The 23,835-nt window shown below is 40.9% G+C and overlaps 3 protein-coding genes across 3 annotated transcripts; 1 reads left to right on the top strand and 2 right to left on the bottom strand.

Moving 5' to 3' along the window:
• Positions 1–2,744: 2,744 nt before the first annotated feature.
• On the bottom strand, positions 2,745–6,669 carry LOC121934575 (olfactory receptor 4M1-like). The gene is made up of 2 exons (XM_042475170.1): positions 6,659–6,669; positions 2,745–3,669 (listed from the first exon to the last, which is right to left on the bottom strand). Exons 1-2 carry the CDS (start codon positions 6,667–6,669, stop codon positions 2,745–2,747), a joined length of 936 nt encoding a protein of 311 aa, XP_042331104.1.
• A 3,824-nt stretch (positions 6,670–10,493) lies between these two features.
• LOC121933837 (olfactory receptor 4D5-like) lies at positions 10,494–11,426 on the bottom strand. Its single transcript, XM_042473829.1, has one exon. The coding sequence runs from the start codon at positions 11,424–11,426 to the stop codon at positions 10,494–10,496; it is 933 nt and encodes a 310-aa protein (XP_042329763.1).
• Positions 11,427–18,084: 6,658 nt separating this feature from the next.
• LOC121933835 (olfactory receptor 4Q3-like) lies at positions 18,085–19,035 on the top strand. Its single transcript, XM_042473828.1, has one exon. The coding sequence runs from the start codon at positions 18,085–18,087 to the stop codon at positions 19,033–19,035; it is 951 nt and encodes a 316-aa protein (XP_042329762.1).
• The last annotated feature ends 4,800 nt before the right edge of the window (positions 19,036–23,835 follow it).

The raw sequence follows: 23,835 nt of genomic DNA, 5'->3' as shown, positions 1-23,835 counted from the left end.
ATCCATCCCCAAACCTACCCTCTTTATTTTCTTCCTAGTAAAGAGGAGGATGAGCAAGAAAACAATGGAGGAACAAGAAAGGAGATGAAAAAAGGACACTACTTACCATTTGTACATCACCACAAAACCACAAGGCAGGCTTTCTGGCAGAACACAGCTTCCTCATCCCCATTGCTATATTACCACTGAACAAGGCATCTGCAACCTGTTATCAAGTCAAGGTGCAGCTCCTTCTGTTGATCCCTGAGGGCCTTATTAGCACCAATCTACATTTTCTTGTATGTGATGCTTCAAGGGCATTGATCATCAGCATGAGATGGATTAAGACTGGGGAACCAGGCAGTCTGGCTAGGACTGATGGGAACTGGAGTTCAACGACCACTGAAGGGTGTAGGCAAAGTGCAAACCTACAAGGCTGGTTTAATGTTTTCTGACCCCTCCAAATTCCCTAGATCTCTATTCTTCTCTCCCTCCCCCCCCAACAAGCTGCCTTTCATGGAAGATTTCAAAAACTGCAGTTCAGCTTGTAATTAAGTTTTAGCTCACCCTCTGCACTCTTTGACACATTTTAAAATATTTTTAAATAATACAACAAATAGACTTGTGATAATAGAACTGAAGACCCAGTGTGGATGAGAACTGAAGCAAATATGAGTGAATGAGGGCTTTAATCCTTTGACCCTTGCTGGGTCCTGATCCAAATCACTCTCAACTCAATGCCCAAGAATAATCTGCCAACAAAAGTGGACCACTTTTTGGCAACCAAAATTGCAAGCACATGTGTAGGAGAGCCCGCATGGTGTAGTAGTTTGGGTGTTGGACTAGGACTGTGGAAACCAGGGTACAAATCCCCCTTCAGCCATGATCTTGGGCAAGCACATACTCTCAGCCCATAGGAAGGTGATTACAAACTCTCTCTGAACAAATCTTATCAAGAAAACCCCATGGTTGCCATAGAGTTGCCATAAGTCAGAAGCAACTTGAAAGCACACAACAACAACAACAACAACAACAACAACAACAACAACAACGGGTGCATGCAGGAATTTTTTTCAGGGAGAGACCATTCACACTGGTAAGCAAAGGTTGCTTGCATGGTGAGTATTGCTACAACACACTTGTGCGGTTCATTTGGTACTAGTGTATACCCACAGTCATTGTGATCCTTAGCATCACATTCAATGACATTTAGAGGCTTCCAAACAGTGAATGACAAACCTCAGCACTTAGTATTTGATGGCACTAATGCAAAACCCAAAGACCATCATGATCTTCAACAAAAGTTTATGAGAGTGAAGTACTCTTTTAAAAAAGATTGATAGGTGAGAAACCAAAATTAGTTGTTAAGAAGGTGTTATTGTGCACCTTCAATATGTTTTTGATTTATGGCAACACTAAGGCAAACCTATCATAGGATTTTCTGGACTGAGAATGTGTGACTTGCTTAAGGTCACCCAACAGGCTTCCATGGCTGACCAGGGAATCAAACCCTGATCTCCAGAGCCATAGTCCAATGCTCAAGCCATTACACTGCGCTGGTTCTCTCAATGGTTCTACTGTAGTATTTTTTAATTTAATTTATATTCAGATTTTCTCCCAAATGGAACTCATAGTAGCTTACACGAAAACAGAACAGCGAAACCATTTTTAGTACAAAAAAACCCTTTAAAAGCATTAAACCCTCAGTACAATTAACTTAAAAACAGTTAAAACATTGAAATACATATTCGATACTAAAGACAGCACACCTAGTTGAATGTCCTTTACCCAGGTCAGTTGATAGGGATTTAGGCCATAGTGTTCATTAATCTTAGAAGGCATTTTCCAAGCTCAAACCATAGACAATTTCGGTGACAATTTTTCTGTAGCTGTATTTCAGTGGATATGCTGGAAGAAAATGTGGAGGTGGAAAACGTACGGGGTTTAGGGAGATGCATAACAAGAAACAGAAAACACAATAATGTTATAAAATCACCCTCAGCTTTTCGTTTTTACATGTAGTTATTCATTTATTTATGTTTACATGAACAATCTAATAATATATATTCAGAAAATAAAGACAGAAAGAAGGAAAAGTGAGAAAAGAAAAAGAGAAAAAAATGGGGATGGAAAAAAAGGATCTACAACTAATATGCAATAGGACTCTGAGCTCCACATCATGACTATAATGAAAAGAAAAATATAATAGAAAAAAAGAATAAAAAGATATTGGTCCAAAACACACTGCAGAAATAATCCAGTTTGAGATCACTTTAACTGCCTGGACTCAATGCTAGAGAATTCTGGGAACTGACATTCTGTGAGACATTTAGCCTCTTCTGTCATAGAGCTCTGGTGCCACAATAAACTACAATTCTCAGGATTTCCTAGCACTGAGCCAAGGCAGTTAAAGTAGTCTCAAACTGGATTATTTCTGCAGTGTGTTTTGGACCATTATTCTTCCATTACAGATCCAGCTAAATAATCTTACTAAAATGACTAAAAACCATAACCACAAATTATAATATTGTTAGATTTCTTATTGCTCAAAAAAATCCATAAAAGTTTGCGACCTCATCCTTTAAAATCCACATTAATTTGGCCATTCAGGTTAATTCTGCAACCCTAACAATCAATTCTTCTATTGTTGGTGTCTCAGTCCATTTCCAAGTATGACCAAACGATATTCTTGCTGCCATTGTTATATATCAAAGAAGTAGTCCATATTTATTCTCTGGTTCTTTGTCCATAATACCCAATGATCCTTAGTTTTTCTTGCAAAAGAGGTATTGGGTGACTACCTTCTTCATGGCTGTAGTGATCTCCTTGTTCCTGAGGGTGTAAATGATGGGATTCAAGAGGGGGAAAATTATGGTGTGGAAGACAGAGACCACCTTGTCGGGGGCATATTCATCAAAGGGCCGGGCATAGATGTAGATGGCAGGACCAAACATAAAAATTACAATGGTGATGTGGGAATAACAAGTGGAAAGGGCCTTCCTAGCTGAGTCACCAGTGTTCTTCTTCAGCATGGTGACCAAGAAGGCATACGAGACCAAAAGGGCCACGAAGCAGACCACAGAGATGAGGCCACTGCTGAAGATCATCACCATCTCCTCAGCAAAGGTGTTGGCGCAGGTGATCCTCAGCACTTGGGTAATATCACAGAAATAATTGTCCAGTTCATTGGGTCCACAGAAAGGGAGACGGAGGATCAGCACCACTTGGATGAAGGAGTGGACAAAGCCCCCAGCCCAAGCAGCTATCACCAGAATGATGCACAGGCGCCGGCTCATCAAGTTGGTGTAGTGCAAGGGCCGGCATATGGCAACATAGCGGTCATAGGCCATGATAGTGAGTAGGAACATCTCAGAGGCACCCACAAAATGGAGGAAGAAGAGCTGGGCAATGCACCCTCCAAAGGAAATTATCTTGCGTTCTGCAAAGAAGTCCACCAGCATTTTGGGGGCAGTGATGGAGGAATACCAGATGTCTAAGAAAGCCAAGTTGGCTAACAAGAAATACATGGGTGAGCTGAGATGAGGATCACCTCGGATGGTGATGATGATCAAAACGTTACTTGGAAGGACGATCAGGTAGAACGTGAGGAAGACGACAAACAGGAAAAGTTGGATTCCACGTTCATGGGACAATCCTGTCAAGATAAATTCAGTCACTCCAGTGCTGTTCCTCACAACCTCAGAGTATTTTGGTGGTGACTCTACCAATATAACTTCAGCTGATCCACTATCCATCATTTGGGTGAGACTGAAAGGATCTTGACCTGAATAGCAAAAAAAAGAATGGCGGGGGGAGAGAAAGAGGAAATGGTAGGAAAAAGACAAAAGAAAGAGGAATCAGTCACCATTGCTACTGGATTAATATGAGTGCAGGGATGGATATAAATGGGACTAAACTGATATATCTGTGCATCCATCTATTCAGTCAGTTTCTCAGATACTAACAGGCAAACAAGATGTAGAACCAGGAAGCGGCAAAGGAGAAGCATAAGTAAAAACAAAATAAAAAAGGATAAATTTCTAACCTGAATTTGTTGCACTCATCTGAATGATTTGCATCTGCCCACTTCCAGACACTATGGCCTTGGTTTCATTTGTAGCTGCAACTAGAAAAGATCCATTGAACCATGTGGTCAAAACTACTTCAATACGTACATAAACCCTACCAATTCAATAGGCCTATTCTAATTCAGGCTACCAGTAGGGTTCAGACCAGATAATCTAGGTAAAGCTTCATCTTGTTGACTTCATCTCATTGGCATCTCAATGTCAAGCAGCTGTAAATCCCATAGCAGCTATTTGGATTTTTTTTTGTTCACAACTGTTTGCACTCTCTGGTTCTTGTGTGCTTCTTGTTCATGGATTTCTTTGGATTCTTGACCTTGGCCTCTGGGCTGGCTTCAAGTTTACATCTTTTGTCTTTCCTTGGTGACTCTGATTACTGTGACTACTGATTTCTTGTGGCAGATTTTTGGAATGGCTGAGACCACACTACTGCATCTCCCTTCAATGTCAGTGAGCTCCCTTAATTATCTGTTTATGACCTGGACTGATTTGACTCACCTGTAAGTGCTTCTCCTTGCTAGACCCTGTCTCTCATGCAACTTGCTGTCATTGGTGCAGGACACAACATATCATGGGATGCTGTTAAAGCACAGAAACTCTTGTACATTAGGAAAAAATGTGTTTCACAACTGAGTTTTGGTCCCTCAAGGTTTTCATGGAGTAGCCATGCAACAAGGTATCCAGATGTCATAGGGAGAGGAATGTCTACCAGCTGCCTCCTTCTTCGATTACCTTTCCCTCTGTCTTTTTTAGAAGGACCATCACTCAGTAGAATCATAGAACTGGAAGAGATCACAAGGGACATCCAGTCCAACCCCCTGCCATGGAAGAATATACAATCAAATCACCCTCACAGATGACCATTCAGACTCCGTTTAAAAAACCCCAAAGAAAGAGACTCCACAACTCTCCAAGGCAGCGCATTCTGCCTTTGAACAGCTCTTACCATCTGTGGCATGTGGAAGGGCACAGATTAAATATCTGACATCTCAATTAAACAAGAAAGAATCGGGTAGAAAGTGATCTGAAAAATCATTCACTCTGGAGGGTGCTGGTGCACTCCAGTTACTCACAAGATGTAGATGTACAAATAGTCAAATTTGGACCTTAAATCCTCACTTTTGAGAGGAACCCACCCCCAGGGCCCAAAAATGTTATTCTGCCTTGCAAAATTTCTCTTGGAGGCCCTGCCTATTTAATTTCTGCCTTTCATTGAGCCACTAAAACTCTGCCAGGGAAACCACTAGTAACCACAAACTTTGAAGACTTTATTTGTTGACTCTTACCTACCTTTCATGATTGTTAGGATGACTCTAGAGATGAGAGCTACAAGCTCTGTTTTGAAGGAATTGGGAAGACTAGATAAGCCTATGACGAATATACAGTTGCAAAAGACTCCCAGCTTCATCTACTTCTGTCAGTGCTGGCATAAAAATTTCAACCATATCCCAGTTTATGATGTAGTAAGTCAGAGTTTACCACCATTTTACATTTCCTGATTCACTTTGCTCTGGACAATGGCTCCCTACACCTGCTCCCTTGCTTGCATCTTCCCTGCTCTTCATTTAGACCTCAGCAAAATGGTCAAGACAATTGCTCTTACTTTCATCTTTTCTCAACCCTCTCATATATGTGTCAACATTCTTGATAGCAGTCCTCCAAACTCCTATCACCCCCATTTGCTCCCACAAACTATTCTTACTTTACTAGAATTATAGAATCTTGGAGATGGAAGGGTGATGCACAGAAATACACAACTACAACACTCCTGAACGATGTCCATCCAACCTCTGTTTAAAGATCTCCAAAGATGGAAAGTCCATCACTGTATGAGGCAGTTTATGCCATTATTGAACTGCTCTTACAGTAAATAAGTTCTTCTAATGGTTAAGTGGAATTTATTTCCTTGTTGTTTGAGCCTGTGTTTCATGTTCTAGTCACTACAGCACAAAAAGACAAGTTTGCTCCATCTTCTACATGACATCCCTTCAATTATTTAAGACAGCTATTGAGCCACCTCTATCTCCTTTTCTCCAAGCTAAACTTACCCAGTTCCCTAAGTTATTCCTCATAAGGCTTGATTTCCAGACCATTGATCTCATACAAACACAATACTTTTTTATTGTTGTCATGTGCCATCAAGTTGACTCTGGCTTCTGGCAACCCTGTCATAAAATTTTCTTGGCCAGATTTATCTAGATGTGGTTTAGCACTACTGTCCTATAAGGCTGAGAGAGTATGACTTATCCAAGGTCCCTGAATGAGGTTCCATGCCTGTGTGGAGATTTGAACCCTGACCATCTGAAGACCTAATCCAATACTCAAACCACATTGTCTCTCATACCTGTTTTCAATTTCCCCCACTGACCTTCAAAATCACCACCATTGCTGAACAAAGGAGGCTGAAGGAAAACGTAAAGATAGAACAGACATCACAGTGTTTCCTTTGCATCGTGATATAGAGACAGATTCCCGATGGCTGAGTGGTATTTCTGATAGTTTGTAGAAAGCATGCTATCTCTTGTAAAAAGAATTACCTTAAAATAAAGGGTATTCTGCAAACTTTTATTTTTAGTGGGGCAGGAGATTCAGGCCCTGTCTGCATGGGTCAAATAAACTGGTTTCCCCCCAATATCTTGGCAGGGAGACTGGAAGACACCGGGCCCAATCCCAAAGTCTGGCACAAACAGTTCAGATGATGTCCAGGCCATTCAGTGCCAAATCTGGGATATAACACCATTTATCCACATTTAAAAAAACTTAGCAGTTGCTCAAGGGCTTCCTGGAAGATCCAGAACCCTCTGTTCTAATGCCAAGCAGCTGTTCACACAGGTCTCTCCTATGCCACCCAGCTTGGCTGCCGCTGCTGCAGATCTCCTTTCTCCGAGGTCAAAACGAGACACCCAGCCATGTGTTCAAGGCCAGATGCCTCATTCTGACCTCAGAAATGAGCAATTTTCCACAACTGCAGCTGTGCTGGGCAGCACAGTAGGATGCCTGTGAGAACAGCTGCCTGGCATCCGAACAGATGGCTAAGCTAACAGAACGAGACTGAGGCAGCTCTGGCACCAGGATATTCTGACCTGCCGCTGGAGTAACCTGGCCAGTGCAGACAGGACCTCAGTCTCAAACCCAGCTCTACAGGAGAGTAACAAAACCTACTGTGACCTACCAGCTACAAAGCGAGGAAAGGAAGTCAGGTCTTCCAACAACCACTGAACCTGTCCCTTTTGGCAGACCAACATCTTCTGAACACCATATAGCTAGCTCTATGAAATGTCAGTAGCTAAATGGAAGTCCTTGAATCAAGTGGGGCCCCAAGAGATCAACAGAGGCAACTAGGTGCTGTGCCTGTTGCAAAGGGAATAATTAAAAGTAAAACTTGGGTTTTCCCAATGGAGGACGCAGAAGGAAAAACCTCCAGACATTCCCCAGGCAGATATGAATATCACAGTGGGAGATGGAGAAGGCAAACGGCCTGCAATCAGGATGATGTTTGTGATGTGTATTTGCAGTGCGTATATCCAATTTCCCATTAGATCTATTCTACAGCTTGGCCATGATAGTCTGATAAACCATCCAGTGTGGTGTAGTGGTCTGAATGTTGAACTACGAATCTGGGAGCCTAGAGTTTGAATCTCTAAGGAAACTCAGAGGGTGATCTTGGGCAAGTCACACTCCCTCAGCCTCAGAGAAAAGGCAGTTACAAACCTTCCATGCAGAAATCACACCAAAAAAACCTTAGGGTTGCATAAGTCAGAAGGTACTCAGTGAATGAATGCTGTGTGAACATATCTATTCACCTGAAAGCACAAGGGTGCAGCTCTTTACCACAATGGAAAGGGGTATGAAGATGGAAATCCACCTGCCAGCCCTGTCACTGGATGCACTGAAGCAACCCTTTGAGGAGAGGCTTAAAGGCCCTCAAAACCTTGTTTGTATTTTCTTCCTCAAGCACCAAAATACAATAAATATCATAAAATGACATAGAGGAAAATAACAGAACTCAGATTTCTGTCAGGAATTATTTTTATTATTATTATTAGTCAACCACCCTTGAGTTGATTTCAATTCATAGCGACCCTATAGATGAGACGTCTCCAAGACCAGAGTATCTTCCACTACTCTTCCCAGTTTCTGCAGATTCATTCTCATAACCTCCTTAATTGAGTCCATTAATCTAAAATGTGATTTCCCCCTCTTCCTCATCACTTCCACTTTTCCCAACATTATTGCCTTTTGTAATGAGTTGTGTCTTCTCATGATGTGGCCAAAGTATGACAGCCTCAGTCATACTTTGGAAAACAGTTTTCCTCCTTTGAACAACACTTCCACCTCACTGTTTTTTGCCTACTTGTCATGTGACAGAAATGGCACTTTATATTTGCTGTGGGAGTGAGTTTTGCCTGCTGCTCCTAGGATAAGTTTTAGATGACTCCTCTGATGTACAATGGGGACTGACAGCTGTTGGGTAGATCTCATTTTCTAAAAGGCAATATTGATAAACTGCCTATGATATTTTTTTAAAACGTAACTTTGTGCACTCTTCTTGATTTTCCAGTTATTGAAAACACACACACACACACACCACCACCACCACAACCACCATCACCACCACTACTTTTTATTCCTATTAAAGGTGGCTCCCAGACTTGAGACTTGACCTGAGATTTGACTTGAAAGTATCTTGCAAGGAGTTGAGACTTGAGACTTGAAGGTGGAAACCTGAGACTTGACTTGAGATTTGGAGTAAAAGGCTGGAATCCCTCACTGCTGCCTGGGCATCAACTACCACCAGCCCAGCCACAATATGGCCATGACTATGGCGGGGTACAGACCACCGCTTTGCGGCGGTCTGCCGCCACCGCCAGTAGGTCCGCGGGGGAGTCGGAGCCTTCACACGGCCCGACTCCCGCGCGGACCGAAAAAGAAGCTCCAAAATGGAGCTTCTTTTTCCGTCGCGTTTGCGACGTAGCGAGGCACCAGGGGCGCGCTCGCTACGTCACAAGCGGTGCGACGCGTACGGACGCTCAGCGTCCGATACGCAAAGATGGCGCCGGCCATGTAGAAGGGCCGGCACCATCTTGTACGGACGGAGTCCGTACTAGGCCCAGGGGCGTCTATAAGAGACGCCCCTTTTTTAAAATGGGACGTCCGGAGGACGTCCCAAATGGCGGTGCAGAAAGCACCCATATGCCCCAGCTCTTGAATGCATGCAGTGTAGAATAGAACAGGATATGTGGAGTTCATGTAGAACTGTGTGTGGAGTATTAGCCTCTGCACGTCATGGCTGAGGTATTACCCCGAGGGCACATTAAAGCTAAATTGATCATATCGGTTCATGGGATGAGGGATGACTAGGGAACTGTCTCTACCTGTTCTCATGACCTCCATGAAAAAGATGTGAGGCTATCAGTGACATAAGATGTATTCTGTTCTATTCTTGTGGGATTAGTTTATCATCCTATCAAAGTTTAGTATCAAGCTTTTGTTTTCTTATTTAGGAGCAATACACATAACACCAGGCCTTTGTCCTGAATGGTAGGATAATTTTTTTTTTACTATCAATCAGTTAATAATATCCCAAAGATGATGATTTCAGTCCATACACTGCCCATTCCCATCAGAGCTCAGGTTGGTAAATGTCTACATAAGAAACACAGTTAAATTTACACATTACACAAAAATCTAAAAGTACAAACATAAATCACAGAATATACATCTAAAATTAGAAATTAAAACATTGGGTAAAAGAAAAAGTGATACCACCCCGAGCTTTCAGAAAACAAACAGCAGAATCAAGCTTGTTAAGTACTTAAAATGGAAGATTATCAAGAAGGGATTCCAGGGCAAGTGTTCAGGCATGACTAGGAGAGATTGCTATCTGTAACTACAGAGGGACTGCCAGTCAGAGTCAACAGTCTTGGGTCAGACAGAGCAATGGATCTGACTTAGTATGAAGCAACTTAGTGTAAAGCAACCTCCCGTTTCCCCAGCTTCCTAATCAAAACAGTGCAAAGAAGAAATGACAAACAAATTCTATTGGTAATCTCAATTAGATTAGATCTACTGAACCAAGGAAGGAAAAGGCAGAATATAAATAAATCATATTATTATGTGTTGAAACACCATTCAGCACTTGAATCAATGCATTTATTCTAATTGATATTAACAAAGGGAATTCAAACCATAGTGAACATTTGCTTATCCTTCCAAAGCTTGTATAAATGCATATGTTTCTAATGGTTCCTGAAAGACATAGGTACAATTAGCTTTCTGACAGGAAAGCGTTCCAAGGAAAGAAGGAAGGGAGGGAGGGAGGGAAAATGGGTCATCAACCTTTCCTCCATTTATTGTAGGCACATCAAGTGCTTGGTTGAAGAAGAAACCAGAAACATAATGCACAGGAGTCAGCTGCCCTATCTAATATCAGGGAGTTAATTTTGCCTTCTTTCCTATGAGCTTGGCCAAGGCCATTTTGAAATCATTGTTCCTCAGAGTGTAAATGAAAGGGTTGAGGACAGGAGTGATGACTGTGTAGAGAACAGAGACAGCTTTGTCCATGGGAAAGGTGCGGAAAGGACGGAGGTAAATATAAACGCAAGGTCCAAAAATTAAGGTTACCACAATAATGTGGGAAACACATGTGGAGATAGCCTTGCTCAACCCTGTTGCAGACCCTGCTCTGAGTTTGGCCAGAAGAATGGAGTAGGACACGAGTAGCACAATAAAGCACATCAAAGTCACCAGGCCACTGTTAGACACCATGAGTAGTTCCACCACAAAAGTATTAGTGCAAGAAAGTTTGACTACTTGGGGAACATCACAATAGAAATTATCCAGCTTGTTGGGTCCACAGAAGGGCAGCTGGATGATGATGCCCACTTGGACAATAGAGTGTACAAAGCCCCCAACCCAGGAAGCACACAGCAGCCCAACACATAAAGTTCCATTCATTATGGCCATATAACGTAAAGGATAGAAGATAGCAACATAGCGGTCATAAGCCATGATGGTGAGAAGAAAGATCTTGATGCCACCAATGAAGTGGAAGAAGAAGATCTGAGATATGCAGCCTCTATAAGTGATGGTGTTGGTCCTCAGTAAGAAGCCAAGCAACATTTTGGGGGCAGTTATGGAGGAATAGCAGAAATCCAAAAATGAGAGGTTCCCCAAGAGGAAGTACATGGGGGTGTGGAGGAGAGGTTCATAAGCCACAATGCCCACAATCAAGAGGTTGCCAAGCACAGTTGCCCCATAGACTGCCAAGAAGATTGCAAAGAAGAAGAGCTTTGTTTCTAGGTTAGTGGCCAGTCCCCCAAAGATGAACTCACTCACTGTGGAGTTATTTTCCTCTTCCATACAGTCAATCCAGACCTCACTGGTACACACTGCAAGAAGAGGAATCAGTAAAATAATAATAATAATAATAATAATAATAATAATAATAATAATTTGTTTTATTTATATACCGCTATTCCAAAGATCATAGCGGTGAACAGCAAGTAAGCTAATTAGCAAGTAAGCTAATTTGCCCCCCAACAGTCTGGGTACTCATTTTAGCGACCTCGGAAGGATGCAAGCCTGAGTCGAGCTTGAGCCCTTTTGCTGGTCTTGAACTCGCAACCTTGTGGTTTTGAGTGAATGGCTGCAGTACAGGCATTTAACCACTGCGCCACCAGGGCTCCAATCCCATGGTAGTAGACAGAGAACTGAATCCTGTTGTTCATCCCAATCAAAGTGGACCCAGTGTATTAATAGGATTTATCTACCCTAAAGACACCAGATATGTCTGCTCATGGAAGCAAAGCAGGGTCAGCTTTGGTTAGTCCTTGGATGGGAGATGGCCAATGAATGCCAGGTGCTATAAACTATATTGCAGAGGAAGGAATGGCAAAACCACCTCTTAGCCTAAGAAAACCCTATAAAATTCATGGGGTTGTCATAGGTTGTATGACTGATGGTACATACAAATACACTTATTCTTGCATTCTTTTAACTGTAAGCCACCTCAACTGTCATGGACAGAGAGGTGGGATATAAATAAAGTTTATTATTATTATTACTATTATTATTATTATTACTTATGTGCTAACTCACCATTCAACAAATGCTTCAGTGGGTCTATTCTAGTTGGAATTGATCAATAGGATTCAGGCCAAAGACATTTTCATTTCACTAGAAGTAATGCCATGGCCAGTTTGTTTACTGCACCTTGTTGTAACTTGATACATTGGTGGAGGTCAATGAGAATCACTTTGTGGGTTGGATGCAGCTTATGAGATTGCCAGTTGCTCACAAATGAGTAGTAGTACTGCAGTCTGGAAATAAACAAATGAACAAATGAACAAGCAAATAAATAAACCTGCTCAGTTTAGTCATCTTGGCTTCTAGGAGGAGTTCTGCCTTGATTTGTTCTTGGACCTGTTTCATTATTTTCTGTTCCTTTAATGACTTTTTGGGTTGCCTGTTGCTTCTCACTGTTTGCCATCCCTTCCTTAAAAAATAAAATAAAAATAACACACCTTAAGATCAATGGTGGTGGGTCATCGTCAATTTAGAGATTTCACCAAAACATTAGGAAGAACTTCTTGACAGTAAAAGCTATTTGACAGTGAAAGATACTGACCCAGAATGTGATGGAGTCTCCTTTGGCCATCTGTCGGGGATGCTTTGATTGTGATTTCCTGCATGGCAGGGGGTTGGACTGGATGGCCCTTGCGGTCTCTTCCAATTCTATGATTCTATGATTCTTTGGAAGTTTTTAAACAGAGTGGTCATCTGTCAGGAGTGCTTTGATTCTGTGTTCCTGCACAGTAGAGCGATGGACAGGATAGTCCTTGAGGTCTCTTCCAACTTTATGATTCTATGATTTTATGTCCTTAAGACAGGTAATCTGCCACAGGTTTTAGTTCTGCCTCTTGGTGAGTACCTTTAAACTAAAATATGGATGTGATTCACAGTTGCACTGACCTGAGAGCTACCCACCACCATGGCTAAGGATTCATTGGAGAGCAGCGCCAAACTTTTTAAAACACCCCTTTAAACTAACTTTGTGGGCTAACTTTGCTCCCATTCCTTCCATTGGTTTTGACATGTAATTTCATTGTCTCCTTCTGAGGAACAAAGTCAGTTTGTTACATTTTCATTTTCCTAGCTGTCATCTTGATTGTAATTCAATAGGGTTGGCGGAGACTGGTAAAATAATGTCATGAGTTGTATGAAGCCTTCTTGAGACCCACTTTTAGAGAAAAGGTGGAATATTACTGCTACTACTACTACTAATAATAATAATGGATTCCAAGTATTCTATCAGTGTTCAAGTAAGCAGTACAAAAGTATGCAAAGTTATTTGGTTACTTAGATCTAATCTGCACTGCAAAACTAATGCAGCTTGATACCACTTTAACTGCCAGTGGTATCTTAAGGGGGGGAGGGATAAAGTGTTTTTAATTGTTATATTTTATATTTTACTGTTGTCAACCGCCCGGATTGGTTTGCCATAGGGCGGTATACAAATAAATATTATTATTATTATTATTATTATTATTATTATTATTATTATTATTATGCCATGGCTCAATGCTATGGAATTCTGGGATTTGTAGTTTGTTGTGGCACCAGAGATCTCTGACAGAGAAAGCTATCTCACAAAACTTCAAGTCCCAGAATTGCATAGCACTGAACCACAGTGGATAAAGCAGTGTCAAACTGCTTTATTTCTGCAGTGCAGATTAGACCTTAGGTAGTTGTAAAAGCAATATATCCTCATTACTTCTGTTTGAAAAGTAGTTCGTTGCTGGTGCTTGCTGCAGTGATTGAAAAGTAACTTGTGACCTCACTCTTTACACTACTTATTACTGTTTCATGCTTTTTCATTCCTTGAATTACCTGTTGTGTTCCTTGTTGCTTCATTTATTGTTTTTCATCCCTTCTTTAGAAAAGAAAAATAAGCACCTTAAAAATAAGAACTCCAAAATAGACTCCTTCAGACTAAAACCTGGAGCAGATTCACTGACATGGGACCTGCCAGCCATCACTGTTTAGGATTGCTCAGAGAGTGACATAGTATGTTACAATCCCTCTCAAAATACCTCAAAAATGCCTTTAAATGCTGTTGCAAATTACAATGGGCCCTTGATATCCTCTGGGATTTGGTTCCACAATGGCATAGTAAATTTATACATTGGAATTTATACATTTTTAAAATATTTTAAAACCATGGATGCTTGAATCTGTGGATAAAATAATCCATGGATATGGAAGGAAGACTGTAATTTTTAACAAGAACTAGATAACATTACTCACTGTGGGCTAACTTTGCTCCCATTCCTTCCCTTAATTTTGACACATAACTTCACTATACACTTCTGACTGAGAAAAATGACTTGTTACAAACATCTCCTCTGACCACAACCACAGTTTTTATATTGCAATTGCTTCACATGGCTGGATAGATGGATGGATAGATAGCTAAACAGTCAGATAAATTTTAAATAGGCCTAGCTATTAGCACTGCATGGTTTTTCCTCTTACCTTGTAATATTTGACGCATGGTGCTGATGCTTCCTGCTCAGAGAAACCCATTCATTTACTAAAGGAACAGACTGATGTCAATCTTGTGTCATGCAAGATGTTCTTCTTGTAGGATGAACTGGACTCATTGTGAGCCACCAATATATTCTAAAATTACAAAATGAGAGTGAATTATATACTGTTGAGCTGCTCTGAATCCCAGTTCTGCGGAAAAAGCAGGATACAAATAAATATAATAAAATAATAATACACTTGGATTTCCTTTAAGAGCACCACTCTTAAATAGTCGGAGTGAATAGGCATTCTTGCTAATCCGTCAACATCCAGAATACTTTATTAGCTTTCTAGGAATCTGCAGGCTCACCAGAAATGGAGCAGTAGTCCATCAGCAGACCATTAACATTTGTCCATTCTTGCTTTACCTTTATTTCTTTGGTTTGTCTCCAGTCAAACTTGCACAGGGGAATGTGGAACAGTTGCGTCTTCAGTTCTCAACACAGAGAGATCTACCAGGAGTATGGAGCTCAAGGTGTGTAGATATATTGATTCCAAAGTGAAAAGGAACAGATGCAAGTAGAGCAGATCAAAAGTTCAGGAGTCTAGTAATACAGTGTCCTCAAGATTGGTTCCAAAGGGAGTTGTTAATATGTAAGTGCACACTGTTCATTTGTAGCTAAAAAATGGAACAAACTTCATCCAACTTCTCCTCAGGAGGATCCAGCAGGAGGCAAGGAGAGCATGAAAAACAGACAAGAAGACAAGATTTTAATTAAAGCAAGCCAGCACATTTATGGTATGCTCATTTAGCTGAGTTTAAAATTTGGGTCTCAAGCAGATAACTTTGGGAACCATAGTCTTATGAAGGGAGCAGGGAAGCATTAACTCCACATTCTTTATGAATCCCAGAATTCCCAAGGTTTTTTTGCTGAAGCTCTTTGCCAAGGTTGATCCAAGAAATATTGTTGTCTGAGACTTCTCAGTAAATTTCTCCTTATGGGGCCAGGAACAATAACATCCAAGGATGACTGGATTATTGTGGCACCTAAAACATGAAATCCCACAAATACCTCTCTCTGGTATTTAGTAATACATTAAACGACAAACAATTCACTCTTATGACACCCCAAACTGTTGCCTTGAGGTCATCAGAAATGGGAACACACAAATACTTGTTGCAGAACATTCCATTCTGGACCCCCAAACGGATAGCAAATTCTATGAGACATCATGTTTGTTCACCTCATTGGTGGCATGATGGGCATGTGACAGTATTAGTGTGGCCAAGTGCATGTACTGCCATTGGGGAGAATGGCTGGGGCCATTCATGGATGCTCTAATCCACAGATGGCAAGCCCATGGAAGAGAAGATGTCACCTTAATATAATTTTACAAATACAGTTGGTTGTTTTGCATGTAATTGTCATTGCTTTTGTGTTCTGTCAGTGTTATTCTGTTGTTCTGTTATTTGGGGTAAGAGCTGTTTGACAGTGAAATGAGCTGCCTCAAAGAATGGCGGAGGGGCAGTACAGACGGGCGATTTGCACCATCCTGCTGGAGAACTAGGGCTAGATGAGGCTGAGCATTTACATGCCCAGAAACCCTAGTCCACCAGCATGTCACCATCATGGCTCACAGGCGGTGCCATGATGGCGAAGCATGGCACAGTGCCCAAACTGTGCTGGCCGGAAGTGACACAATCGGGGCATGTGAGTGCGCCAATTGCACCCCTTCCAGGAAGCTGCTTTCAGCAGTTTCTTTTTATCCCAAGAGGGAGCACATCATTGCCGCACCCTTTGGTTGCTGTGGCAACAATGCGGGGCAAAGACGGATGGCACAGAGCTGCTCATCTGTTGAACCCCTGTCTCCTTCTTTGGACGTTTTTAAACAGAGGCTGGATGGTCATCTGCAGGGAGTGCTTTGCTTGTGTATTCCTGCATGGCAGAAGTGGGTTGTATTGGATGGCCCTAGTGTCTCTTCAAACTCTATGATTCAATGGCCCCATCCAATGTCAGAGAGCAACTACAGCTGAAAGGCAACAGAGTTCCTTGCCACTGATCTAAGGTGGAGAACTTTTGTTATTTTGGAGTACTGACTAGACCCCCTCCCCAGGGAACTTCTCATGAGCCACATAAGTTGCTACCTAAGTGCCAAAATTTAATGTCACAGCATCCTGCTGAATTTCAGTGACCTTAAAAGCCATTAAATAAGGGAGGGAATTCTTGTTTCAATGAGTCTCTGAAGGGCTATATAGTATAAAATAAGACTTCAAAATCCCATTAGATGTTAATTACTCCATTTGGGACTGAACTCCAAGTAATAAACTCCAGGGTGTTGTCTCCATCCTCTATCAAGATTATGAAGGAATAAAACGTAGACTTTAGGGGGCAGAAGCTTAAAAAATATCTGATTCAGAAGGATTATATACAGGGAAACCCACATGGTTCCTCTCAATTTGTTTCTGAACAAGGAGGAAAGAAATCTGAAGGAATTGACACATTGGCATCATATTCTCAATTTTCATGGTTGGTTCATGGTTAAGTTCATGGTTGTTAGGATTTCATGGGATGTTCCTATCCAAGTAGGACACTTCTGAAAGATCATAACCCTTGTAGTAGGTAGGCTTAACCTATGCTACTTTGTGAATCAGCATATAAGATACATTTAAGTTTTCTTTGAATTGTTAAGATAGTGGCACTGATGGTAATGTTAATGGACACTGATGATTCCCACAACCATTTCTTTTGTTTTTATGGGTACAATCCTATCTCTTTCTGGGTGGAAAGAAATCCCAAGGGTGTTATTTGGGCCTTCCTTCTGGTTAAATGGGTTTAAGCTTACACTATGTATTTCTTCACACAGCACATGGTTAAGCTGTGAAAGCTGTTGCCACAAGATGTCATTTTGGCTTGGATGAACATAAATGTGAATTGGATAAATGCATAGAGATGGAGCCATAAATGATTTCTAGTCAGGATGACAATGTATCACCTCTAGTAGTAGACAGGGATCTGGATGCAACAACAGCAGGTGATGGTGACTTTCTTTGGCATTCTGTTAATCTTCTTGTCAATTGTATGGAGAAGAACTCAACTGGAACACCACAGAAGACATTGTATGTCGCAAAACGTTATTATTATTTTGTTTGTATTGCACAAACCATTGATTTACATAAATCCTTTATGTATGTCATTAACTGACTAATAAGTTGTAGCTCTTGTTCTGAAAACAGCTTTTGTTTAAAGTGCATATTGTACTAGATATTATATTGAATCATGGTTTTTTTTTAAAATGTATTGATATATAGTAATATGGGATTAGTGTGCTTTTGGAACCTAGTGCTGACAAAAGAAGAAATAGATTCAAGAAATCTGGACTCTGTTCACACTTTTAGGACAGGAAGATTGTGTGGTTAGTAAAATGAAAATTGGTTGGAGGAACATTACCAATATCTACTTCATTTGTCCCATTAGGATCAAGTCTCACCATGAATGGAACCACCATTTCAGAATTCATTTTATTGGGCTTCCCTTTCTCCTGCACTCTCCAGGCCTACCTTTCCGCTCTGGTCTTGGCTTGCTACATCATCATCCTTCTGGGAAACTGCTTAATTCTGGCAACTGTTCTGTCTCAGCCTCAGCTCCAGCACTCTCCCATGTTTTTATTCCTTTCCAACCTGAGCCTTGCTGACCTGACCATAGGATCAGTTGCAGCTCCTAAACTGGCAACAGATCTGTTTAACTGTGGCCACACTATTTCCTATGGGAGCTGCCAGGCCCAGCTCTTTTTTCTCCATGCTTTTGGAGGTGCAGAGATGCTTCTCCTCACCCTCATGGCTTATGACCGCTATGTGGCCATCTGTTATCCTCTGTGGTACACAGCCATCATGACTTGGCAGCGCTGCCTCAAGCTTCTCCTGGTCTGTTGGGCAGGAGGACTCCTTCATTCCACCATTCAGATGGCAATGGTTGCCCACCTTTCATTCTGTGGGCCTAATGTTCTGGACAACTTCTATTGTGATGTCCCACAGGTGGTCAGGCTGGCTTGCATGGATACCTACATTTTTGAGGTTCTCATGGTTGTCAATAGTAGCTTCTTAACTCTTCCATGCTTTCTGATCTTGCTGCTTTCCTATGTCACAATCCTGGCTACACTCTATGGTCATTTTGCGAAGGGTGGTAGTGCTGGGAGGGCTCTCTCTACCTGTAGTTCACACTTGATGGTTGTCAGCCTCTTCTACGTGCCTTGTGTCATTGTGTATGTGAAGCCTTTGTCCACTTCCCACATGAACAAGATGGTTGCTGTGTTCTACCTGGTGGCCACCCCTGCCCTCAATCCCTTCATTTACACACTGAGGAACCAGGAAATAAAAGAAGCCATGATGAAACTGAAGCACAAGTATAAACTCCACTTGGTCCATCAAAAGGAGTCTGTGTGAAAAAGAAATTATGAGAGAGCTATAAGTGATAAAATCACAGAGTTGGAAGAGGCCACAAGTTCCATCCAGTTGCCATGCAGGAATCCACAATTAAACCATTCTTGACAGATGGCCATCCAGCCTCTTTTTAAAGACCTCCAAAGGAGGAGACTCCACCACTCTCTGAGGCAGTGTATTCCACTGTCAAACAGCTTTTACTATCAGGAGGTTCTTGAATCCATTGTTCCATGTCCTGGGCTCTGAAGCAGCAGAAAACAAGTTTGCTCCATCCTCAATATGAGATCCCTTCAAATATTTAAACATGAATATTTTGTCACCCCTTAAGCTTCTCTTCAGACTAAACATACCCAGCTCCCTAAACTGCCCATCGTAGGGCATGGTTTCCAGATCTTTATCAAGTTCATCATCAAAATGACTTCAAACAAAAAATGTTGAATTTACGCAAATATAGCATCACTCACTGGCATGTCTGCTTTGTGAAGAGATGTGAAAGCCTGAGAGACAGAGAAAATCAGGACAGGAAGGAAACTCACGTGATGGTTTTCTTTTAGGTTTTTCTGAAGTCTCTTTTTCCCCCCAAATTTTTTAAAAATGAAGTATTAAATATTTTCTTTTACAATGCTGAATGACATTTATTCCTCCTACGTTGTTTCTTTTAAAACTGTGTAGTAGGAAAACGTGAGTAAGACTATGTGCAGTAATGTGATTCACAGTAATGGTCCATAGATCAATGCGGGTATGTGAGCCATTGGCTGTCAGCATGTGCCAAGTTTTCAGAAAAGAAGCAACTATACTAATGGGTACAATATCCCTGGCACATTAAAATACACAGACACACACATATATACCCAGTTCTTCAATATCAGTTAGCCTAAGACATGTTGGTGTACAGTATCAGGTCACTGTAATTCATAAGACTGATTTTCATTTTCTCGTTTCTTTTTATAATAATGTGTAATTTATGTCTGCTTGACACTATAAAGGACAGGAGAAACACAATATTTCTATTTGTTTTCCTAGTGTTGATGGCTTCTTCTGCTCTTACTGGTTGATGTTTTTCACTTGATTCTCAAAAAACTGGCAAAACCAAGGAGGTTTCCTACAGTTCAAGACCATGTAGCTCCATATATATATATATATATATATATATATATATATAATAACATTTTTGAAAAAGTAAATAGATTTTGTAATTATTTTCTGAATAAAGTATACTTTGAAATACCAAATATGATAATATTATGTCCGGTTATACATAACATGTTTTATATTTCCAAAGATTTACAATCTGTAAAGAGTGACAAAATTGGGAGGGTTTTTAAATTTTATTTGTTTCTCAAAACTTTCTGGGTTGTTGTTGTTGTTTTCCCTGGGAAGAAATGGGAGAACATTATTTCCCCAAAAAATGACACTTGCAGAAATTTTGTTTGTTCCAGAACTGCTTTTCAAAGGTCACTGATTATATATCCAAAAAGATTAAAAACATTCTGCCGCTGGTTTGAAAGTCCTTCCATTTCTAACATCAGGCTTGTGTCCATTTATCCCTTTACATAGAAACTGTCCTGTTTGTGCAATGTAGAGTACAGAGGAGAAACTTTCAGCTCCTGATGAAATAAATCCGTTTTTCTTAACGGTGTTTCTAAATTCCTTCCTGGAGTTTCCTGGTTATGGTTAAGTTGGAACTTTGATTTTAGCTCCAGGGTTGTTTTTTATAAGTATAAACGAAGAGTGCCTTTTAGAATCTACACTGGTATAAAATCTGTATTTAATTTATACTGACTATTTAGTACATATATTTAATATTAATTGATGCTGATGTTTTTTTTTACTTTTGTAACACTGTTTCATGGAATGTTCAGGTCCCTAACAAAGTGAGGAAATGTTGGGAAATACTGTTAATAAACCACATTCTTCTGCCACAAAAGATGCATATCCTTGGGGAGAGCATGAGTGCCTAATAAACCTATGGTCTAGGTGATGCCCTCCTGTGCCAGAAATTCAAGCAAAGCCAAGAAAAGCAACTATCCTTCTGCATTTTAAAAAAATAACTCAAAGTAGACTTGTGCAGTTTTACAGCAAATTTCATAATTAACTGGACTGGCATAAATGCAATTGATATTAGCTCAGATAATGGCCTTAAATCACAAGAAAAGAGATTCCATCTAAACATTAGGGACTTCTTTATTGTAAGAGCTTTTTCAGAGCAGCATGGATTGCCTTGGCAGATAGTCTTTAAACAGAGCTTGTTGGGGGTGTTTTAGTTGTGTGTTCCTGTATGATAGGGGTTTGGACTAGGTGGCCTTTGTGATCCCTTCCAACTCCAGTGTCCTATGCTTCTAAGTTGCAGGCTCTGTGTCAATGACTTGACATTTCTCTAAAAAGCAGGAGGACACTTAGGGTTTTAGATATGGTGCTCCTATACCTTCAACAGAGGAGGGAATACATCAGGTAAGTGCAGTCCTTTATCTTCACACAAACCAGACCTTTGAACAGTTTATTTTTTGGACTACAACTCCCAGGCCAGCAGACAGCATAATTTGAGGCCATATTAGCAGGACTATTCTGGGAACTTCTGGAAGCCATGCAGGGCTGACTACTTTAAAGAGACCACAATGCATTTCAGCCTTGGTTTCCTACATCCACATCTCAGATTCTATGTGTGACACCATATTACAGCCACATACAGATGACAAGGTCAATAGAGAAGGAAAAGGCCTTCACTCTATACATATCACTCTTATTCCAGTTCCAGCCATTATTGAATAAGGACTGGGCAATGTGAGGCACTTCATTCTCTGAAGATGCCAGCCACAGATGCTGACAAAATGTCAGGAATAAACTCTTCTAGAACATGGCCACACAACCCAAAAAACCCAGAAAAAACTATGGATGCCAGCCATGATCAACAATTGTTCTTTTCTTCTTGTATTCAAAGGTAAACATGGAATCGTTCCCAAGAGCCAAACTAAAGGGGTTGATTTTTGTGGTGTAGGCACATATTACTACATTATCCGCTCAGACCTAGGCTGCTACATGAGTTCCACTGATTTCTATCAAGGCAGTGATCTGAAGATATATAGTCTGCACAATTCTGTCCGTGGAGGAGACCATTATCTGGCCCATCAGGATGACCTCTTTTACATCATCAAGGGAAACTCTTATCGGCGTGTATCCAACCTCAACACAGACTCAGGGGCTGTAACGTACAAGCTGCACCCCAACTGCCAAAATGGAGACCATTACTTCTCATCAGGGCGTTACTTCTACATTATATTCAAGAAGAGAGGAGTTTTCCGACGGGTTACCAACATGAACCAAGATATAGATGGCCTTACCTATAATATTCCTGAAGGCCTCAAGGGGGGTCTCTATTACTGGGGGACAGAGGGCTTTGCTTACTATGTGAAACCACATGATAAGTTGATAAGAACTCTGAACCTCACACATTTTCCTTCCATGCTGATGTGGTCAACTTTCTCCCGGGAGGCATGTCTATTAATTATGGTCCAACATTTGGTGTCTGGAATCTTGTCTCAACCATCATTAATGATCTCAAAACAGGTATTAGTAAGGAATATTCAGTTACTAGAAAGATTGGATATATGAAGGAGAAGACAAAGAGCACAGAACGTAAGTGGCAGGTAGCTCTTGACATTAAAACTGAGACTGGTGACCTGTTACAAACACTTGTGAAGAATCAATTTTCTCTTAGTGTTGAATTTGGTGGGATGAAAATTGACACGACAAAGGAAATGTGGAGTGAAGCTGTTGAAATTACAGACAAAATCACCTTCACAGCTCCCCCCAAGAGCAAAGTTTATATCTGGCAATACAAGTTGGGTTTTGGTACTGATGACATCTTCTACTCTCGAGATGCCTTAGCATTCACTGAAATGCCTAAACCTCCTGCTATGAATCCCTTTCAACCTGCACAGGGTTAGCATGAAAATCCTACTGGTTTCTCTAATTTAGTATGCTTGCTAGATTTGTCAAGGTGTTTTCACTAGGATTCATAGTTAGATGTCATTTCTCTTTTTTCCATTTGTTACTTTCTAAAGTTCTCTCCCCCCCCACCATACTTTTTATTGAGTTTACGCATGAAAAACATAAACCAAAGACATAAACTGAGACAACAACATCAACCAACAAAACACAACTCTGTTACTCCCATTTTACTTGTTACTTTCTAAAGTTCTAAATATAAAAGGGATGAGAATTAAGTGGCTTTCCAGATGCTGTCAAATGCCATTTCCCAGCATTATTCACCATTGGCTACATTGGTTGGAGTTTCCGGGAATACCTTCCATTAACACCTGGAGGGCTACAAATACCTCAAGGAAGTAATTAGAGGTTTAGATGCCGTTCACATATAGGTAACACAATGCTTATTGAACCAGTCAGTTAAAGATTGCCCCTTGAACTGGAAAACTGGTGCTTGGAAGAAACTGGACAGTGTGCATCCACACTTATCTTTTTCAGTTGTTCATAGAAATTGTTCAGTATACATTGTGATTCTTCCTTCGCTCTGTACTCATGGCTGCATAAAGGAAATTATATAAAATGGCACAGATCATCATCATCTCCTGTTTGCAGGATCATGCAAAGGAGAATGAGGCCCAAATAAATATCCTATTGTCTGTCCTTGGTGTCAGAGAGTGTGTGCATGTATGTGCCTGTGTTTCCACTATAGCTCTACATCCATGAAACCTAGAAAGCTGAACTGTGACATACACATTAGGAGAAATGCAAGGTGTTCACTCTGGGGGCATTTTTAAAAAATGAATTGAATAATTGTAGTGA

This window comes from Sceloporus undulatus, chromosome 6 (assembly GCF_019175285.1).
Source record: "Sceloporus undulatus isolate JIND9_A2432 ecotype Alabama chromosome 6, SceUnd_v1.1, whole genome shotgun sequence".
Taxonomy (NCBI): Eukaryota; Metazoa; Chordata; class Lepidosauria; order Squamata; family Phrynosomatidae; genus Sceloporus; species Sceloporus undulatus.
This window is presented reverse-complemented; position numbering and strand designations above follow the sequence as displayed.